This window comes from Ctenopharyngodon idella, chromosome 22, assembly GCF_019924925.1.
Source record: "Ctenopharyngodon idella isolate HZGC_01 chromosome 22, HZGC01, whole genome shotgun sequence".
Classification (NCBI taxonomy): Eukaryota; Metazoa; Chordata; class Actinopteri; order Cypriniformes; family Xenocyprididae; genus Ctenopharyngodon; species Ctenopharyngodon idella.
This window is the reverse complement of record NC_067241.1, coordinates 9,072,719-9,091,609: the sequence shown is the minus strand read 5'-3', so window position 1 is coordinate 9,091,609 and position 18,891 is coordinate 9,072,719. Positions and strand designations below refer to the sequence as shown.

At 37.0% G+C, this 18,891-nt stretch overlaps 1 protein-coding gene across 3 annotated transcripts in view; it reads right to left on the bottom strand.

Moving 5' to 3' along the window:
- Positions 1–17,449: 17,449 nt before the first annotated feature.
- The window catches only part of tafa1a (TAFA chemokine like family member 1a), a 56,916-nt gene continuing 55,474 nt past the window's right edge, over positions 17,450–18,891 (bottom strand). Inside the window, exons 5-6 of one of the 3 annotated variants that reach the window (XM_051881133.1) lie at positions 18,711–18,782; positions 17,453–18,444 (exon numbers count right to left, since the gene is read on the bottom strand). In XM_051881133.1, the coding sequence (XP_051737093.1) occupies positions 18,756–18,782 (27 nt within the window). In that variant the 3' untranslated portion in view covers positions 17,453–18,444; positions 18,711–18,755. Of the gene's footprint in view, positions 18,445–18,710; positions 18,783–18,891 lie in introns of all 3 variants that reach the window. The other 2 variants (XM_051881132.1, XM_051881131.1) reach the window with 2 other exon arrangements.

Here is an 18,891-nt window from a genome sequence, read left to right as displayed (position 1 = left end):
TCCCAGGGAGACCTGGAAAAGCACCAGAGAGCAATTTTCCATAATCAGGTACTATGAGCACTTGTGTTTAAAGACACTAGTCATGGCAGAGTTGCAGATCGGGAGATGGAAGATCAGATTAACCCAGGGACTTGACAGTAATACTGACACTGATCGCTAACAGTAATTTATTTCCCTCACACTTTGTTTCTTACTAAGCTTCGCTGATGATGACAGTGATGATGATGATGTTGACAAGTGAAGTGTTGTACTAAATTCAGCTATCCTCTTTCTTTCTTAAGATCTACCAGTTTGACTTTTAAAGCATAGCAATGAATATGGATGGTTAATAATACGTCTTATTAAACACACAAAGTGTCATAATATTTTGCTTTAAACTGTGGTCACATTATGTTGTTTTTAAATATGCTGTATAGAAATAGGCATTAGTAGATACATATGATGTCTGTACAGAAATAAATATTTATTGAAATAATGATCGACAAAATACACTTTTTTATCATAGGAAAATGCAAGCATGTCCTGCAGAACAGACATCTGCGTGAAGCTTGTCTACAGGAATAATTTAAAGCAGAAACCAAGGGCTCTTCTTCTTTTGTGTGTGTGGCTCCTGTGCTCACAGTCAGTGTCCAGCAGCAACCAAAGCTCTCGAGGGCAAACCGGTAAGCTAAGCCAACTAGTGCAACATTTCTCTCTCTTTCTCCCCTCCCCCATCCCCCCCTTTTGTCATTCCCCTTAGGTCTCATTACAAACACTGGACACACATTTATATGGCCCCACGGGGAGCACAGTCAGACCACTGCTAATAACAGCTAAAGAACCATTTGCCACCCAGTTATAACTCATTCAGTCATGAACACAGTGAATCTAAAAGTCATAAAGTGGCTGGTATAGCTTTAGAGTATATATTTGCATCCATAGAAAGTCAAATAATATTATAAAATAATATATATATTATAAATAATATTACACACACACATAATCGTCATTGTTCGTCATTTTTTTATAATTTTTTTTAATGCTATTTTGGTTAAACTTATTTTTATTTCAGTTTTAGTTTTTGTTAGTTTTATTTCCAGTTAATCATTTTAAATTAAATTTGTTTTAGTTCATCGCCAAGGGAACATTTCTAAGTTTCTAAATTTTTCAACTAACATTTAAATTTGATTTCAGCTTTATTTCAATAAACAGAAATGTTATTAACAGCTTGATTTTTAGTTAATGATAATAGCCCTGATATATATATATTGCCAAAAGTATTGGGACACCCCTCCAAATCATTGAATTCAGGTGTTCCAATCACTTCCATGGCCACAGGTGTATAAAATCAAGCACCTAGGCATGCAGACTGCTTCTACAAACATTTGTGAAAGAATGGGTCGCTCTCAGGAGCTCAGTGAATTCAAGCGTGGTACTGTGATAGGTTGCCATCTGTGCAATAAGTCCATTCGTGAAATTTCCTCACTACTAAATATTCCACAGTCAACTGTTAGTGGTATCATAACAAAGTGGGAGCAATTGGGAACAACAGCAACTCAGCCACGAAGTGATAGGCCACGTAAAATCACAGAGCGGGGTCAGTGCATGCTGAGGCGCAAAGTGCACCAAGTCGCCAACAATATCAACAGACCTCCAAACGTTGTGTGGCCTTCAGATTAGCTCAAGAACAGTGCGTAGAGAGCTTCATGGAATTGGTTTCCATGGCCGAGCAGCTGCATCCAAGCCTGACATCACCAAGTGCAATGCAAAGCGTCAGATGCAGTGGTGTAAAGCAGGAGTGACAAATCACGCTTCTCTGTCTGGCAATCCGATGGACGAGTCTGGGTTTGGCGGTTGCCAGGAGAACGGTACTTGCCTGACTGCATTGCGCCAAGTGTAAAGTTTGGTAGAGGGGGGATTATGGTGTGGGGTTGTTTTTCAGGGGTTGGGCTTGGCCCCTTAGTTCCAGTGAAAGGAACTCTTAATGCTTCAGCATGCCAAGACATTTTGGACAATTTCATTCTCCCAACTTTGTGGGAACAGTTTGGGGATGACCTCTTCCTGTTCCAACATGACTGCGCACCAGTGCACAAAGCAAGGTCCATAAAGACATGGATGAGCGAGTTTAGTGTGGAGGAACTTGACTGGCCTGCACAGAGTCCTGACTTCAACCCGATGGGATGAATTAGAGCGGAGACTGCGAGCCAGACCTTCTCATCCAACATCAGTGCCTAAATGCGCTTCTAGAAGAATGGTCAAAAATTCCCATAAACACACTCCTAAACCTTATGGAAAGCCTTCCCAGAAGAGTTGAAGCTGTTATAGCTGCAAAGGGTGGGCCAACTCCATATTAAACCCTACAGATTAAGAATGGGATGTCATTAAAGTTCATGTGCACGTAAAGGCAGGCGTCCCAAAACTTTTGGCAATATAGTGTATATATATATATATATATATATATATATATATAATGGTTTTCTTGTTACATCTTGCCACTGGGTGTTTTAATACAGATTTATTTATGTTTATCATTTGTATTTACAGAAAATTGTCTTTATATATGTGTATATGTTATGTTTTAATATTTATTTCTGTGCTGTATCTTTTAATAAATATCACTGGATCAGAGCTCAGAGTAATTGTAGTGTTGTGCATGTCCATGTGAGGGCGCCAGGACATTAGAAATAACACAATATTTTAAGATGTGTGTACACACAAAATGACAAACATTCTGCGTGAAATAAAGCCCTCCTGTTTCTAACTGTCTTTCTGTCAATTTAAGGTCGGTCAGAAGTTAAGCCGGGTACCTGTGAAGTGGTGGCGGCTCATCGGTGCTGTAATAAGAATAAAATAGAGGAGAGGTCTCAGACGGTCAAGTGCTCCTGTCTCCCTGGACAGGTTGCTGGGACTACCCACACCCAACCTTCATGTGTAGATGGTATGTCTGTATCAAATTAACCTTCTATTATTGTAGACTTTTGGTTTAAGAATGAATGAATCATGAGTAACTGCATCAGTCACAGCTTTTTATATTATTTTTGTGTGATGATACATTGCTGCATCTACACCGATAGGTGTCAATACAGTCCATGATCACTGTCAAAACAAAAAAAATACTTGGTACTTATGACAGCATAAGCTGCAGTGATGGTTTGAAAACTCTTGGATCCGTTTTAGTTTCAGAAACGGGTTGGACTTCAGGGCTGCTTTTGATTTAAAACTCCAGCAACATTGGCTTTCTCAAGCTGTCACTCTTCTTAGATTTAGGCTTCGAGGTGTAAGTCTAATCCTGCTCTGCCAGTTTGGTGACTTTTCAATAAACAGATATTTTGGGGGGATTTACTTTACTCTTGCTGTAGGTGTCTCTGTTTCTGCAGGAAAACTTTTGTTTGTTGTTTTAGTCATGCACCAATATGATACAATAAACTAATAATTAATTAACTAACCAATAAATGGCTGATAATAAAATTCTATAGTGTTTTGTTTAAATAAATGAAAAACACTAAAAACAAAAGTCAGTCATTTTCAAGTGACCCTATTATGATTTTTGGATATTACCTTGTACTGTGTAATATAGCTGATATAGCTATAAAGCTAGAGTTTTATCAGCTATATTATCTATATAGTTATAGGTCATAGGTTTGTAATGAATTTACATAATGCCAGCCTATGGTCTTTATTAGCTGCCCGTGAACAATGTCTACTTCGACCCGCCCTCAAACACTGCAGTTTTAGCTGAGATTGGGATAGTTTGGTTTATGTTGTCGATATGTCGAGAAGATGCTGTTTTCTGTGCTGTAAAAGCAAATCCACTTTGCATGCACTTCCAAAGGATGTCTCGGGCTTATTATGGTAAAACCGACACCATTGTTACTGTTCATATTACTGTGTATCAACACACTTTCAGCAGTAGACCAGTCATAACAGACTGGGCCATCTGACCAATCAGAGCAGAGTAGACCAATTACAGCAGACTGGACCATCTGACCAATCAGACACTGTTAGAAAAGAGGTGATGCTGCAACATGTGAGAAAATTAAAGTGTTTTTTGACCTTGGACGCATGTAAACCTATTGTAGAAGACCTTGGAGGACTTCAAATGCTTCAAGTGAATTTAGGCAATTTAGGCATCGCAAAATTATAATGTAAAGTGGTTGTAATGAAAAATGAAAATGCATTCTTTTGGTTCCCTTTGACTTTCATTGTATTTTTTGTCTATTAGAAGTCAATGAACCAACATTCTTCAAAATATCTTCTTTTGAGCTCAGCAAAAGAAAGACAGTCATACAGGTTTAGAGTAAATAACTTTTTTGGGTGGACTATCCCTTTAAATATCCATATCTGTCCAAAGTTGGCAGATAACTGATATGGTAATAATGTGTTGTGCATCCCTATTGTTTTATTAATCATTTTAATGAACGTGAATAATGTTCCTCTATAATATACCCTATATGATGGCTTTTTTTTGCACATATAGGCCACTTGAGCTTATTCTCTAGAAAAACTCCTCTAGTCTAAATGATAATGCAGAATCATGCAGAATTTGATTCAGAATCATCATAATTCATTCTTAGATATGTCAAGTAAATTGTTTTGAAAGAAAAATCCAGATGTAATACACACATTCACTTTCATACATTTTCTCATATCTACAATAGCATTACTATATCCTTGTGCCTCGGGTGCACATGTATTGTGTTATGCAGGATATTACCCTTCTACTTCTTCAAAAGAAGCTGCTGACTACGTATGGATCTCTCCCTGAATATCCTGCTGAGAAGACCAGCATTGTCTTTCTGATGAAGCTGGTTGACCAATGCAAGTCTCGCAGGTTAAGATCATTTATAATCACTGACCCATGCCGTAACCACGTCCAAAACACAACATATGCTGTTTCGTTTTTTTCCCCTCAGCAGGGCAGATTTATCAGCATGGAGCATTAATCAGCCATAGTTTGTGTCTTTCTGTGTAGTTCTAGCATGCAGGTTAGTCTTTCTGTGTGGGTTTGAGTGGGTTTATGTGCATCTGAGAGGTGGGCAGTGGGCTTATGTGGGTGTGATATCATGGTCATTTTTGAATGCCTCTGGGAAAATTGAGCAGACCTCAGTGTTTCACAGTTTGTTTTCAATCCATTTAAGTTATTTGTGATTTTGTACATTCTTACTACACTTATCTCTCTGGAATACTTGATTCTGTCTGTTGTGGATAACATTTTGACCATTGACCGTTGTCCCTGGCAAGCAACATTTTAGTTTTATGTCTCTCTTTATCACTCTGCGGTCTCTTTCTTCTCACATAAAGAAATAATTTCAACTCAAATCAGTACTTTATGTCCTTGTTATATTTTTATTATTTGGTAAGTAGCCATGTAATAAGCAGGATAATTAAATCAGCTGGTTATTATTACAAAATAAACCCCTTCAGGATAAAACAAAACCATGGGTCTTGATCGCCCTGTTACAGTTTATTTCGTGATAATGACCAGCTGACTACATTATCCAGTACATACACTACTGTTCAAAAGTTTGGGTTCAGTTATATTTGTTTTCTTCTTCTTTCTGCATTAAATTGATAAAAACCCTCAAGCCATCCTAGGCGTATATGACTCTTCTTTCAGACGAACACAATTGTAGTTATATTCCAAAATCCCTTTGCTCTTCCAAGCTTTATAATGGTAGTGAATTGCTCTCCTGAAGTCCAAAAAAATGCATCCATCCATCATAAAAGTAATCCATACTGCTCCAGGGGGTTAATAAAGGCCTTCTGAAGCGAAGCAATGGGTTTTTGTAAGAAAAATATCCATATTTAAAACTTTATATACTAAAATAACTAACTTCCGGCAGACAGCCTACGCAAATCAACTAGCGCCAAAGAGTAACTTCTGACGCGATGTATGACGCAGGATGTAGGAGTATCGTAAGCTTAGACGCCTCTCGCGGTTCAAACAAATAGGGCTGTGCAACAAACTCAAACTCCACAACTTCTAAGTCGTGACCGGTGTTTTGTTTTGCTCTATCCTCTGCGCTTCCGCATTCATCAATACATCATGCATCTGGTCAGAGGTTACTCTTTTGGAGTAAATCGATTTGCGTAGGCTGTCTGCCGGAAGCCAGTTATATTAGTTTATAAAGTTTTAAATATAGATATTTTTCTTACAAAAACCCATCGCTTCGCTTCAAAGGCCTTTATTAACCCCCTGGAGCCATGTGGATTAGTTTTATGATGGATGGATGCACTTTTTTGGACTTCAAAATCAGGAGAGCCATTCACTACCATTATAAAGCTTGGAAGAACCAGGATATTTTTAATATAACTCAGATTGTATTCGTCTGAAAGAAGAAAGTCATATACACCTAGGATGGCTTGAGATTGAGTTCATTATGAGATAATTTCCATTTTTGGGTGAACTATCCCTTTAAAAACCACTCTTGCTACAGCATTCTGGATCAGTTACAAAGGTTTGACAGTGCATGCTGGAAGGCCTTCCAAGAGAGCATTACAATAGTCCAGTCTGGATAGAACAAGACCTTGGACAGGTAGTTGTGTGGCATGCTCCAATAGGAAGGGCTTAATGTCTTCCTAATGTTGTATAAGGCAAATCTGCAGGACCGGGTAGTTCTAGCAATGTGGTCTGTGAAGTTTAATTGATCATCAATCACAACTCCAAGGTTCCTGGTTGTCCTGGATGGAGTTGTGGTTGACGAACCTGTAGCTGAATGGAGAAGTTGTGATGAAGTGTTGGGTTGGCTGAGACCACAAGTAGTTCTGTCTTCAGAAGGTTGAGTTGAAGGTGGTGGTCCTTCATCCATTTCAAATAAATGTGGTTCTTCTGAACTTTTTCATCAAAGAATCCTGAAAAAAATGTATCATGGTTTCCACAAAAATATGAAGCAGCACAACTGTTTTCAATGTTGATAATAATAAGAAATGCTTCTTGAGCAGCAAATCAGCATATTAGAATGATTTCTGAAGGATCATGTGACACTGAAGACTAGAGTAATGATGCTGAAAATTCAGCTTTGCCATCCCAATAATAATTTTTCTACTGTGTTTTTGTTCAAATAAATGCCTTGGTGAGAGAGAGACTTCTTTCAAAAACAAAAAACATACTGACCTCAAACTTTTGAACTGTACTGTACATCTTTAAAAAAAAAAAAAAATCATAAATTTCTTGGTGGTACTGGATGTTGTTCTGCATTTCACTCAGTTTTCTTTTTATTCCCTCTCAGCCTCAATTGTGCGGATGAAGTGGTGGTGTCAAATGGAGCCATGCTTAAATGGTGAAGAGTGTAAAGTATTGCCTGACCTCACCGGCTGGTCCTGCAGTTCCGGGAACAAAATCAAAACTACCAAGGTAAGTTGTAAGGCCTGGTCTTTGGAGAGAGTCCACCATTACCTAGAAATATAGTCAGCAATTTGACACCGACCACACACCTCAGAGCTTCATCACCAGATGTTTTGGGCTGAATGTCCCAGCAGTGATGCTTGTTTGGACTGTAAATGCATCAGTTTTCTACTATTTATTCATTGCTAACTCTACCTGTCATATAAAATATCTTCTAAAGTGCATCTTGGCCCTTCTTCCCCTTTTAGGTCACACGGTAAAGCAACACTTCTGTGGACGTGCGATGACAACTCATAATTTCACAGGAGCATATTTTTAATTTCAGACCGGCAAATGTCAACAAAAACGCTCGAGCAGAAAAATGCAAACTGTGAACTAAGACTGAGAAGAGTTGCAAGGCAATGGGTTGCCAAAACCTAAATGCTTCTATTTCAAATAAATTATATTCTTTTGAACTTTCAAATAAAAAAATGATAAAATGATCTCAGTTTCCACAAAAATATAAGCAGCACAACTGTTTTGAACATTGATAATAATAAGAAATGTTTCTTGAGCAGCAAATCAGCATATTAGAATGAATTGTGAAGGATCATGTGACACTGAAGACTGGAGTAATGATGCTGAGAATTCAGCTTTGACATCACAGGAATAAATTACATTTTAAAATATATTCAAACAGAAAACTTATTTGAAAATGTAATCATATATTTTACAATATTACTATTTTTACTAATGCCAGTATACATTAAACAGACATTTCCAAAATATATGTATTTTTTGTATTTCACAGAAAAAGAAGAAAGTCATACAGGTTTAGAGTGTGAGAAATCATTGACAAAATTATAATTTTTGAGCTTACTATGCCTTTAAATATTTTTGGAAATCACAGGCACATACGTTTTGTTTTTTCTCCCCCCATCTTGATTAATCCATGTTCCCCGAATTGTAACCAAGTTAACTCTGATGTTGTTTTTGCACAGCAAAACTTCTGAATATTTAGATAAAGCCCCTACCTGTGCACAAAGACACAAACACACTGCTCGTCTCTTCATTTTCATCTGACTGACTTGACACACCACCTGCAAGTGGAGGCAAGTAAACATGAAGTTTGGAGCAAAACAAGCCCTGTTTGATATGGAAATAGAACAGAGGAGTGTGAGAGTGTGTGTGTTTATCTGGATGTGTGAGAAAGACAGATGGAGAACCAGACTATGCTGGAGTCCATGTGCTCCTAAGTTGTAGGTTATTATCATATTAGAGCTTATTAAAATTTTGATTCCTTTTTTTTGGGTTTGGGAAAGTAGGGTGGTTAGCTTCAAATAATGACTGTAAAAACAGTGAAATTATGTATTAGTTTGCTTACACAAACACATGTAGGGGCTCACTGCAGGTTCCAGTCTGTTACTAATTAACAACAGGGTCACCGCTGACTGTTTTGAATGATTTATCATAAGCCTCATTAAGACTCATGACAATTCACTGAATAATTTGGTGGTTCCAAATGTAAAACTCTAAAACAATAAAATAAATGTAAGTGTTAATGAATAAACATTCATTGTTGAGGTGCCTGTATCTTTATTTAACCATGAAGAATGTTGGTATTTTTTCACCTTTTCACTCTGCAGTACCCATAAAATTATACCTGACAGTTTAAGTGGCAAGAGGCAAGATGAATTTGAATGTATTTCCAATAAACACATTTCAGTTTTAATGACATAGAACTCTCCTGGAAAGAGTAATTGTACTGTGTGGAGATTCAGAAAACAGGGTATTACTTATGCATGCTGTGCCTGGCATCGGTCCCCTGGGGAGGGCCAGCGCGCTCCTGTAGTGTTTTAGAGGAACCGAGGACAGTGGATGTAAGTATACCTGCTTGAATTTAAATGATGTTGACATCCATAATGAACTTAATGACGGGGTGCTTGAATTTTACATTCTCACTCTTCTGGTTTGCATCGCATTGTTAATAATAAGTGGCGCTGTATAACTCTATATGCCATTGTTTGCATACTTTAAAATAAGAAAATGAGGAGCCCATGCCAACACGCTATGCCAGCATCTTATTACATCCAGCAGCGAGCGGAGGAAGACAGAGAAAATTGTTTGGCTCTGTGGGAAATAAAAAATTCAAATTATGAACTATTTTAGACCAGCAATCTACCATTACCAGGCTCAGGCGAATCCCTTTTTTTGGAGGAGAAAATTACCAAGAATGGATGTGGGGGCAGCCCTCTCGGATTTAGTATCTTATCCAAAATGTGTGTTCACTGGTCAGATAATTACCCAAACCCTTACTTACATCATACTCACAATGGGACAGAGAAAAGGAGGCGAGAGGAACACATCATCTGTGCTATTTCAAAGAGACAGTTCAGCTAAAAATTAAGATTCTATCACCATTCATCCTCGTGTAGTAGTTCCGAACTTGTATGACTTTCTTTCCTCCATCAAACACAAAAGAAGATTCAAGCAGATCTTTTCCATTCATTGAAAGTGCACTCAGACTCACCTAATATACTTTTAAAGTATATTAAAATACTTAGAAAGAATATACTTAGTTGTGAACTGAATGTACAGTTTTTGGACACTTAATTGCAGTCAAATAAAATGTATTATAGTTTAAGAGTGTTTTTAGACCCACTTAAGGACTTAAATGGATAGTTCACCCAAAAATGAAAATTATACCATAATTTACTCACCCTCAAGCCATTCTCCTAGGTGTATATGACTTTCTTCCTTCCGCCGAACACAATCAGAGTTATATTAAAAAATATCCTGGCTCTTCCCAGCTTTGTAATGGGATTGAATGGCGCCTGAGTTTTTGAAATTCCAAAAAGCACATCCATCCATAAAAGTAATAAATACGGCTCTAGGGGGTATGCCTTGTGAAGTGAATCGATGGGGTTTTGTAAGAAAAATATCCATATTTAAAACTTAATAAACTATATTCACTGGCTTCTGGCAACAGCCATATGCAAGTCGAGTTCTGGCAGAAGAGTGACCTCTGACCTGAGGTATGACGTAGGATGTAGGAGTAGTGTAAGCTTAGATGAGAGTAGGCGCCTCTCGCGGTTCAAACAAATAGGGCTGGGCAACAAACTCAAGCTCCTCTTCTCTTATATCGAAGTCCTCTGACATTTCTCTTGACTTCTAATTCATGACCGGTGTTTTGTTTTGCTCTATCCTCTGTGCTTCCACATTCATCAATACGTCATGTGTCAGGTCAGAGGTCGCTCTTCTGCCGGAACTGGACTCGTGTACGACCATTACTGGAAGCTAGATATTTTAGTTTATTAAGTTATAACTATGGATATTTTTCTTAGAAAAACTCATCGCTTTGCTTCAGAAGGCCTTTATTAACCCCCTGGAGTTATATGGATTACGTTTATGATGGATGGATGTGCTTTTTGGAACTTCAAAAACTCTGGCGCCATTCAATACCATTACAAAGCTTGGAAAAGCCAGGATATTTTTTAATATAACTCTGATTGTGTTCAGCTGAAAGAAGAAAGCCATATAGTAGATTTAGGATGGCTTGAGGGTGAGTAAATTATGGTATAATTTTCATTTTTGGGTGAACTATCCCTTTAAGTATACCTATATATGTAAGTTCATAATTGCTTCAATTGTCTTTGAAATATGGTATTGTCTTATGTACTGATATTAATTTATGGGAAATTAAAATATACTTTAATTTCATTGTCATTTCTATTGAAACTTGTGTCATGTATTTAAATATATTTACACACTTGTAAAGATGACGCAATTTTGTATATTTATATAATCTTGAAATGTAATATCAAATGACACTACATGTGCATTATGTTAATGAATACATCAAAAAAAGTGTACTTCTTTAAATATAATTAAAACAATGATTTTAAAATGTACTTTGAAGTAAAACTTTTAATTTGACTATTACAAAGTGCACTTTTTAAAAGTGTACTTAAGTGTGTATGAAACATGCTAAACATAATACTACGTTTAAGATTTGAAGTACACTATTAGTGCACATTCAATACAATTAAGTGCACTTCTTTTTCAAAAATGTTTGGTTTAGAGACATGCTGAGTTCTAAGTTCAGAATTGTATAATGAGTGAATGAGTTAACTGTACAGGTGCTTGGCACACGTAAGTGAGCAATAATGTGCCCCATCTATTTTTGGATTTGTCAGTCTCTGTATGTAAATTAGAAAGATGTATCTGGACTTCCGTACCCGCAGTGATCAAATCAATATCCAGAAATGCATACTATGTATATTTTTGAAGCAACACAGACAAAACTGTCTTGTTTTTTGTCTAATTGTTGGGACAACTTCACATCTGCTGGGAAGTTGTGTTCTGATGTACGTAAGTATGTGGCTTGACTAATCTCGAGAATGCTTCTAAATGTGCCGCATTTATTGATAAACCTAATTAATGATTAACAATGATTTTTATTGACTAAATATGGTTACAATTGCACATTTGCTTACTTTTACTAAATAAAAACTATTTTTTTTGAACCCCACATCACAAGAAATGGTAAATAAAATAAAATATACTTTATTGAGGAGACCAAAAGGTAATTTTTGTTATAACTGTGAAAGGCATGGGGTGTTGTAACCTCATTAGACATTTTCTTTTTTTTTTTAAATTCACTGTCGCCTTAAAATTGTGTATGCTTTAACTAGTTTCTGTTTCATGAAATACTCAGACTCTATAATGAGCTGTCAAGGACACTTTTGGATGATTTCCTTTTTTTTTTTCGTCTGCTCGTCGTGATCAAGTGTTTTGGTGTGTGTATGTTAGTAGCTAAGAGATACCTGACTTGTTTGTGTGAGGGTGTGAATTAAGTGACTCAAAAAGGTGAAAATGAAAGGTGAGAGTGAGTCTTGAGTTTGCATAGTCTATCACCACAAATTCTGATCTTCAGGTACCCTGGTTTAAAAAAGGAATGATTGTGACCAGCATTTTTTAAAACACAACAATGTAAGATTTGAACGGGTTGGTTTAGCTTTCTTGTCTTTTTCCTTAAATATGTTTCAGATTTGGAAACAGTTCTTACCTCTCCTTTTCTTTGAATTATTCAGTGCTGTTAACAGTTAATTGACTAAGACTAAGAGGTAGTGATTCTGGAGATATTTTAATGCTTTATTGCATGCACACTGCAAAACAGCACACATGTTGACAGCTCCCTGACTCTGTGCTGGTCATTAATAATTGTGATTGAGAGCAGGGTTGTGTAAGAAGCTCCTGATGTCAGGATAAATTAGAGTCAAAAAGAGGGGCTTTACCAAGAAAACAACAAGGGAGCTCATGCTGAAGTTAAACAGAACAAGAGAGCAGCCATTCTTGTTTTGTTGATCTTTTTTAATCTAAGATCGAAACTTAAATTTTATACATCCGAATTTCAGTTAGTGTTTTCTGTATTTTGAATCTGTCAGGGGAAAAATATACCAGCAAGTTGTTTTCAAAAGGATCCAATTTGCAATCTCATTTGCCGTCCTTTTAAAGTGTTATATAAATGACTTTTTGTAATGACATTGGCAGACTTTCAGAGTAGACAGAGAGCCTCACAGGAGCATTTCAGACTTCCCAGACCTGGAATTGTCTCTCTGAGCAAATATCAGTGCAGTCAACGCTGTGGCAGTGTGGAGGACATCACTGCTTTTATCCTTCAAAGCTCCAGCGGCTCCATTGTATCAGAAACTGCTTTGAATCCTTAATAGCCTCATTTGCTGAACCTCAAAGAGCTTAACAAGCAACCATCAGCATGTGTGATATGTTTTTTTTTTTTTTTTTTTTTACAACACTTTTGCTGAAGAACTAAACTTGCATATTAATACTTGTGCCCTTCTAAATAACACTGGAGGTCGGAAGTGGTAAAAGAACATGATGGAAAACTTGGAAAATATGTGTATGGGTTGTTGACATGAAACACTACGGGAAATTTGATGTCCTGTGGTGTGACATGCTACACTCTCCAACTGTTTTTATCAGCTCCTTTTTATTCTGTTATAATTAATAATAAATGCATGCTGTTTTTGTGAGCTCATATTAATTGAGAGGCTAGAATATTTCCAAAATGTATTTCACCATTTAACATCAACTAATGGAGGCAAAAATATAATAAGCATTATTTCACGGGCAGTGAAGTGCTGCGAATCATCCACAGGCATGAGGCCGCATTTGGAGATATTGCTTTTTTACAGTTCAGTAAACAAGAAAAATTAATGGCTAAGTTGCATTTTAGACAAAATATTTTCAGTTACTTTGTCTGTTTTGCTCCTCCAAAGAAAATACAAAAGGAAGTCAAAGCAGAATCGTTTTGTCTACGGCAATGGCGTACATGAATGACTCGGTATTAGCAGTAAATGATTCAGTGTTTCATATTATTTATAAAACAGTAGGCAAAAACTACCAAAGTCCCTTTAAGACAAGTCATTTCACTTGTCGGCCATCTTTGAAACGCCTCTCGTGCATTCAAGTGCAGCTCCTACCACTTTGAATGGGGAAACATCAAATTCTCCAAAGCTGATTGCCAAGCTTTCGATTAAATTTCATTTTTGAGATTACCAATGAAATCTGACAACAACTGTCTCATAAATTTTGTTTCTAAATGCTCGAATCATGACAAAAAACGGTATTTTTCAGGATGGATCAAGCTAATGCGCATGCGCAGTCCAAAATGCGCGTCTCTTGTGACCAACTTCGGAGGCGCGAGTCTGACTGTTTCTATAGAAACCGGAGCTTCTAACGGCCGCTGCAATGACGCGATGACTTTACCAATCGGCGATTGGCTCTTATTTAGAAGGCGGGACTTATTCCGCCATATTGCGCGTTGCACTTTCTCCCATTCAAAACAATACGAGTGACGCGTCTTGTGTTACTTTATTGTCTTTGAAACTTCCCAGATGAACTATTACTTCAAGATTCTGAAGTGTGCATCCAAAGGACACTTTAATATCCTGTGATGCCACAGGAGAGGAGTTGTGAATGGCAGTGGTCACAGTAGTGACAACATTAAATGTAGTACATCCGGATTATATTAGTGCAACACACATTCATACTATATAGAACATACTTACTCAAAAGAGGTGAGTATGAGAGTATGTGGTTTCAGACACAGCCAATCACTTGTTTTAATCCTGAATGAATCTGTGTTTTTGAATGAATTGGTTAAGTAAAATGATTCAATCACTCACTCATAAAGTCAGTCACTTGTTTTGTTCCTGAATGAATCTTTTTTTTTTTTTTTTTTTTTTTTTTAACAACTGAATGAATCATTCAGTGACTCACCCATCTCCAACAAAGAGGTAAACTGTGGAAAGAAACACTGTAAAATCCCCACCACTAATGCAGAGAGCGACAGTTTGTCCAGAATGCACAAACAGACATGTGGAGCGATACAAAATGTGGCCATGTACACACTGCAGTTCAGTTTGGTTGTCAGTTCACCTTTTAGTGCTTAATCCATTCTGTACACACACAGTTCAGTAATTTACAGAAGTGACAACCACATTCTACAAAAATTCTATGCAGTGTCCAACCGAACTGAACACCTAGTTGTTAATGACGTGTCGGGGGCCTGTATAAATACCCATACTTGCAGTCTTTGCACTTGACCACTTGTCTTCTTACATGACATATTTCCTGTATCCTGGATATTTCCTGTAATACTTTGCATTTTAAAAACTTCTAACTGTCTGTTCAGTAGTTCCTATAACAGATGACTTAATTTAGTAATTGTGGTACTTAAATTTAAGTGATAAAAAGCAGTTGCAAATGATGTGCAAAACTACTCATCTTTGCACCAATAAAATGTACACCACTTTATGTTTTACTACCAAAATTTAATTTAATTTAAACTTACAGTGAAACGTTTTCCTCCACGTCTCGCGATTTCAGGGCACGTGAGTTCCCGAACATGATGCATGATGGGATACGCTTAGTCTCGAATACCGAACATTTACTCACCCTTAAGCCATCCTAGGTGTATATGACTATCTTCTTTCAGACATACACAAACGGAGATATATTAAAAAAAAATAATAGTAGTGAAGGGGGGCCTGAATTTGAAGCCCAAAAAAATGCATCGATCCTAAAAGTAATCCATACGGCTCCAGAGGTTTAATAAAGGCCTTTTGAAGTGAAGCGATGGGTTTTTGTAAGAAAAATATCCATATTTAAAACTTTATAAATTCAAATAACTAGCTGAGTAACCCCTGACGCGATGTATAATGTAGGATGTAGGAGTATCGTAAGCTTAGACGCCTCTCGCAGTTTAAACGAATAGGGCTGGGCAACAAACTCAAGCTCCTCTTCTCTTATATCGAAATTCTTCAACATTTCTTTTTAAAAATGATCGTTTTAGACTTCTAATTTGTGACCGTTTTTTGTTTTGTTCTATTGCGTCATGCTTCAGGTCAGAGGTCACTCCGCTGCAAATCAATGTTTACGGCCGTCTGCTGAAAGCTATTTATTATAGTTAATAAAGTTTTCTTACAAAAATCCAGCGCTTCACTTCAGAAGGCCTTTATTAACCCCCTGGAGCCGTATGGATTACATTTATGATGGATGGATGAATTGTTTTTGTTGGCTTTAAAATTTGGCCCCCCCTTCACAACCATTATAAAGCTTGAAGGAGCCAGGACATTTTTAATTATATCTCCGAATGTGTTCATCTGAAAGAAGATAGTCATATACACCTAGGATGGATTGAGGGTGAGTAAATCATGGAATAATTTTCATTTTTGGGCGAACTAACCCTTTAAGGGCACTGAGCTTTGGCGTTTTTAAGACCTGGGACAGTCTTGCGCACTTACTTCCTGTCGCGTACACGAGCTCTCTAGTTGCCAAGACTGCAACCAAGACTTGGTTTTTGGACAGACCCATACTCTCTTCTGTATGTGTGCAGTGCAAGAAAACCACAGGGCTGGCATGAGTATGAGCTTTGACTCTTTCGTGTTGCCAGATCTAGCTAGAAAAAAACGAACAAGCACAAGCCCATAATAAACCGAGATAAATCCAGATGGTAAATATTGAAAACAACCAAAATATTGCGAGCCATACCTGCCTACTTTATCCTATATTTTATGAGTCAAGCTCAAGCAACAAGCAAGCCCAAAAACACTTAAAATATATAGACATGGCAACACTTCAAGAGCCCGCTTACAAAACAAAACATGATACCTCTGTAAATGGTTGTGTAGTTAAAATGGCTGAACATAAGCCTTTGGTCACTGTAATATTACTTTTATCAAAAAAAGTGGATACCAAACACACAAGAAGTCAGAATTTTGCTGTCAACCAAATCATGTTCCGTATACAAATGGAACGATACTTAAGGGAATTCACTGCTGTATTTAAATGCGGTTGTCGCTCTTGAAACTTCAGGCCTACAGTGTGTACGTGGTCACAAGACAAGCACTCTTGGAACTCATCTCAGCCAATCAAATTTTAGAATTGAAACTATTGTATAATGATATTTGGGACCTCCATTTATGTCTCGTAATGGTATTACTGTGATTCCTCTTTATATTGTAAATCTTTTCTACAGCACAAAGGAACTTTTTCCATTTGGCAAAAACCATGATTTGAAGACCTCTCCACCAAAATCTCAGACTGCAAGAGAAAATGCTGGTATTTGCTTAAGATTTTCGTGTATTCATTTTCCCACTCTGATATTCTGGAGTCAACTGTTTGAAATTCCACTAAAGCTCCACTGAAGGTGAGGGCTAAAGTTCATCCTCTGCTGTCCCATGTGGAGGACTGTAAATGTAGTGATCTGTATTCACTCAGCCTGTAGTTAGAGCCTCCTTTCTGCATGCCGACAGCAACACTGAGGCTCTTATATTCCCGGTTCCCTGCTTAAAATGCTAGAGTTACATATTCAAAGTGAGTGCGTGCTCTGGCCCTCAGCTGCTCCGAGCGGAGAGGACTATTTCTGAATGTAAACGACAGGTAAATGTCCCAGCGGGTATCAGAATTTTCACAGTGTCCTTCAGTGCAGACTGCCTGCCTACACATTCAAAGACCCTCAACCCTCTTTTCTCCAGTCCATTCAAACAACCAGAACCCTCAATATACAGAATGGTCTTGTACCATTTAATGAAGTTATATTTGAACAGTGGGAAATGAATTTGATTCAGAATATTTAAATGTCACGGTATTTTATATGTGCATGCACCAGCATATTTCAATCAGGCTTCATTAACTTCAGTAATAAATCCACAGCTTTTATATATTGCTGTAGCCAAAGTGATGGTCTATTAGTTTTTCATTAAACATGTAAATTTTCAGAACACTTCAGTTAAGCCTTGATGACTCAATTTGTCAAAATATTACTGAAGCCCAAAAATAAAAAATAGCATCTTTAACCAATCAACAAAACAGTGAACAAGAACATGTAAACAAGGCTGTTCCTTTGCACCTTCTCACCCATTACTTTCACATTTAAACTGTTTATTGCAAATTAAATATAGTTGTAACATAATTCTCACAATTTTTTGAATTCACTTTATTTATGTAAAACATTTCTTTCACCTATATTTACAACTTCCTAGAAATCATGCTAAGGACTTATTTGGTTTAAGTATCGCATTATAATTCATTCAGAACTCTTAATCTGATATAATGTTCCAGGAAACAGAGGAACATATCCGGATGGATCGGTCATTCCATGTACATGTGCTCCTTAGCATTTTGTTCATAGTCGATGCACAAAGTGTCTTTATTAAAGTTGCTCGAAGAGGATCCGTCCCCTTTTGAAAATCCACATGAACAGGAAGCCAGTTTCACTACATACAGTAGGAGAATTAATATGTTCTTCCAGAGACATAGGAACATCCAAGAATATTACAGTTGAAGATTATTTCAGGCAAGGTATAGCTGGTTTGAGTGCACTCCACACAAAGGGATACGAGTTTAATTATCCAGGACTCACTGAGAGGAAACAAATATTTGACAATTGTCAAAAACAAAACAATGAAAGAACCAGAAGTGTTCTCTTAGAAAGTCTGGTGTCCGTGTTACTCAGAAATAGATGGATTTATGAGAAAAGGGCTCCATTTCAAGTCATTAGACACATGTCTGTTGGTTTAGAGTTGGAAATTCAGCTTGTCGTCTTGGATATTTCCCTGAAAAAGTACAGTAAATAAAAGATGGATGAGTAATACGAAAACAATCTGAGAATGATTTTTATGTTCAAATAATTAACCACAACATATCATGTAGAGATTATTTGTAAAAACAACCAAATGTTATTGGAAATTTTAGAATTATTTGTTTACAAATTTACCATAGTTCCTACACCTTTGAAATCCATAATTTGTCAGTTTTCTATTGGTCATTTTAAGTCTTCACTGAATCATCAACAGGAAAAAGGAGGAATAAAATCAAAAACCTTTGTAAAGTTCCTCCGTTATGAGCTTTCCAGTGACTATATCTGCTACAAGGATGTGTATGGGTGGGTATTCTGGAAAAAAAAAAAGAAAAGAAAAAGAAAATAAGGGAAAAAATTTATACTGAGTGTGTTTTTTTTTTTTCTTTTCTTAATTAATCCCACCAGGAGGCACTTTACATTC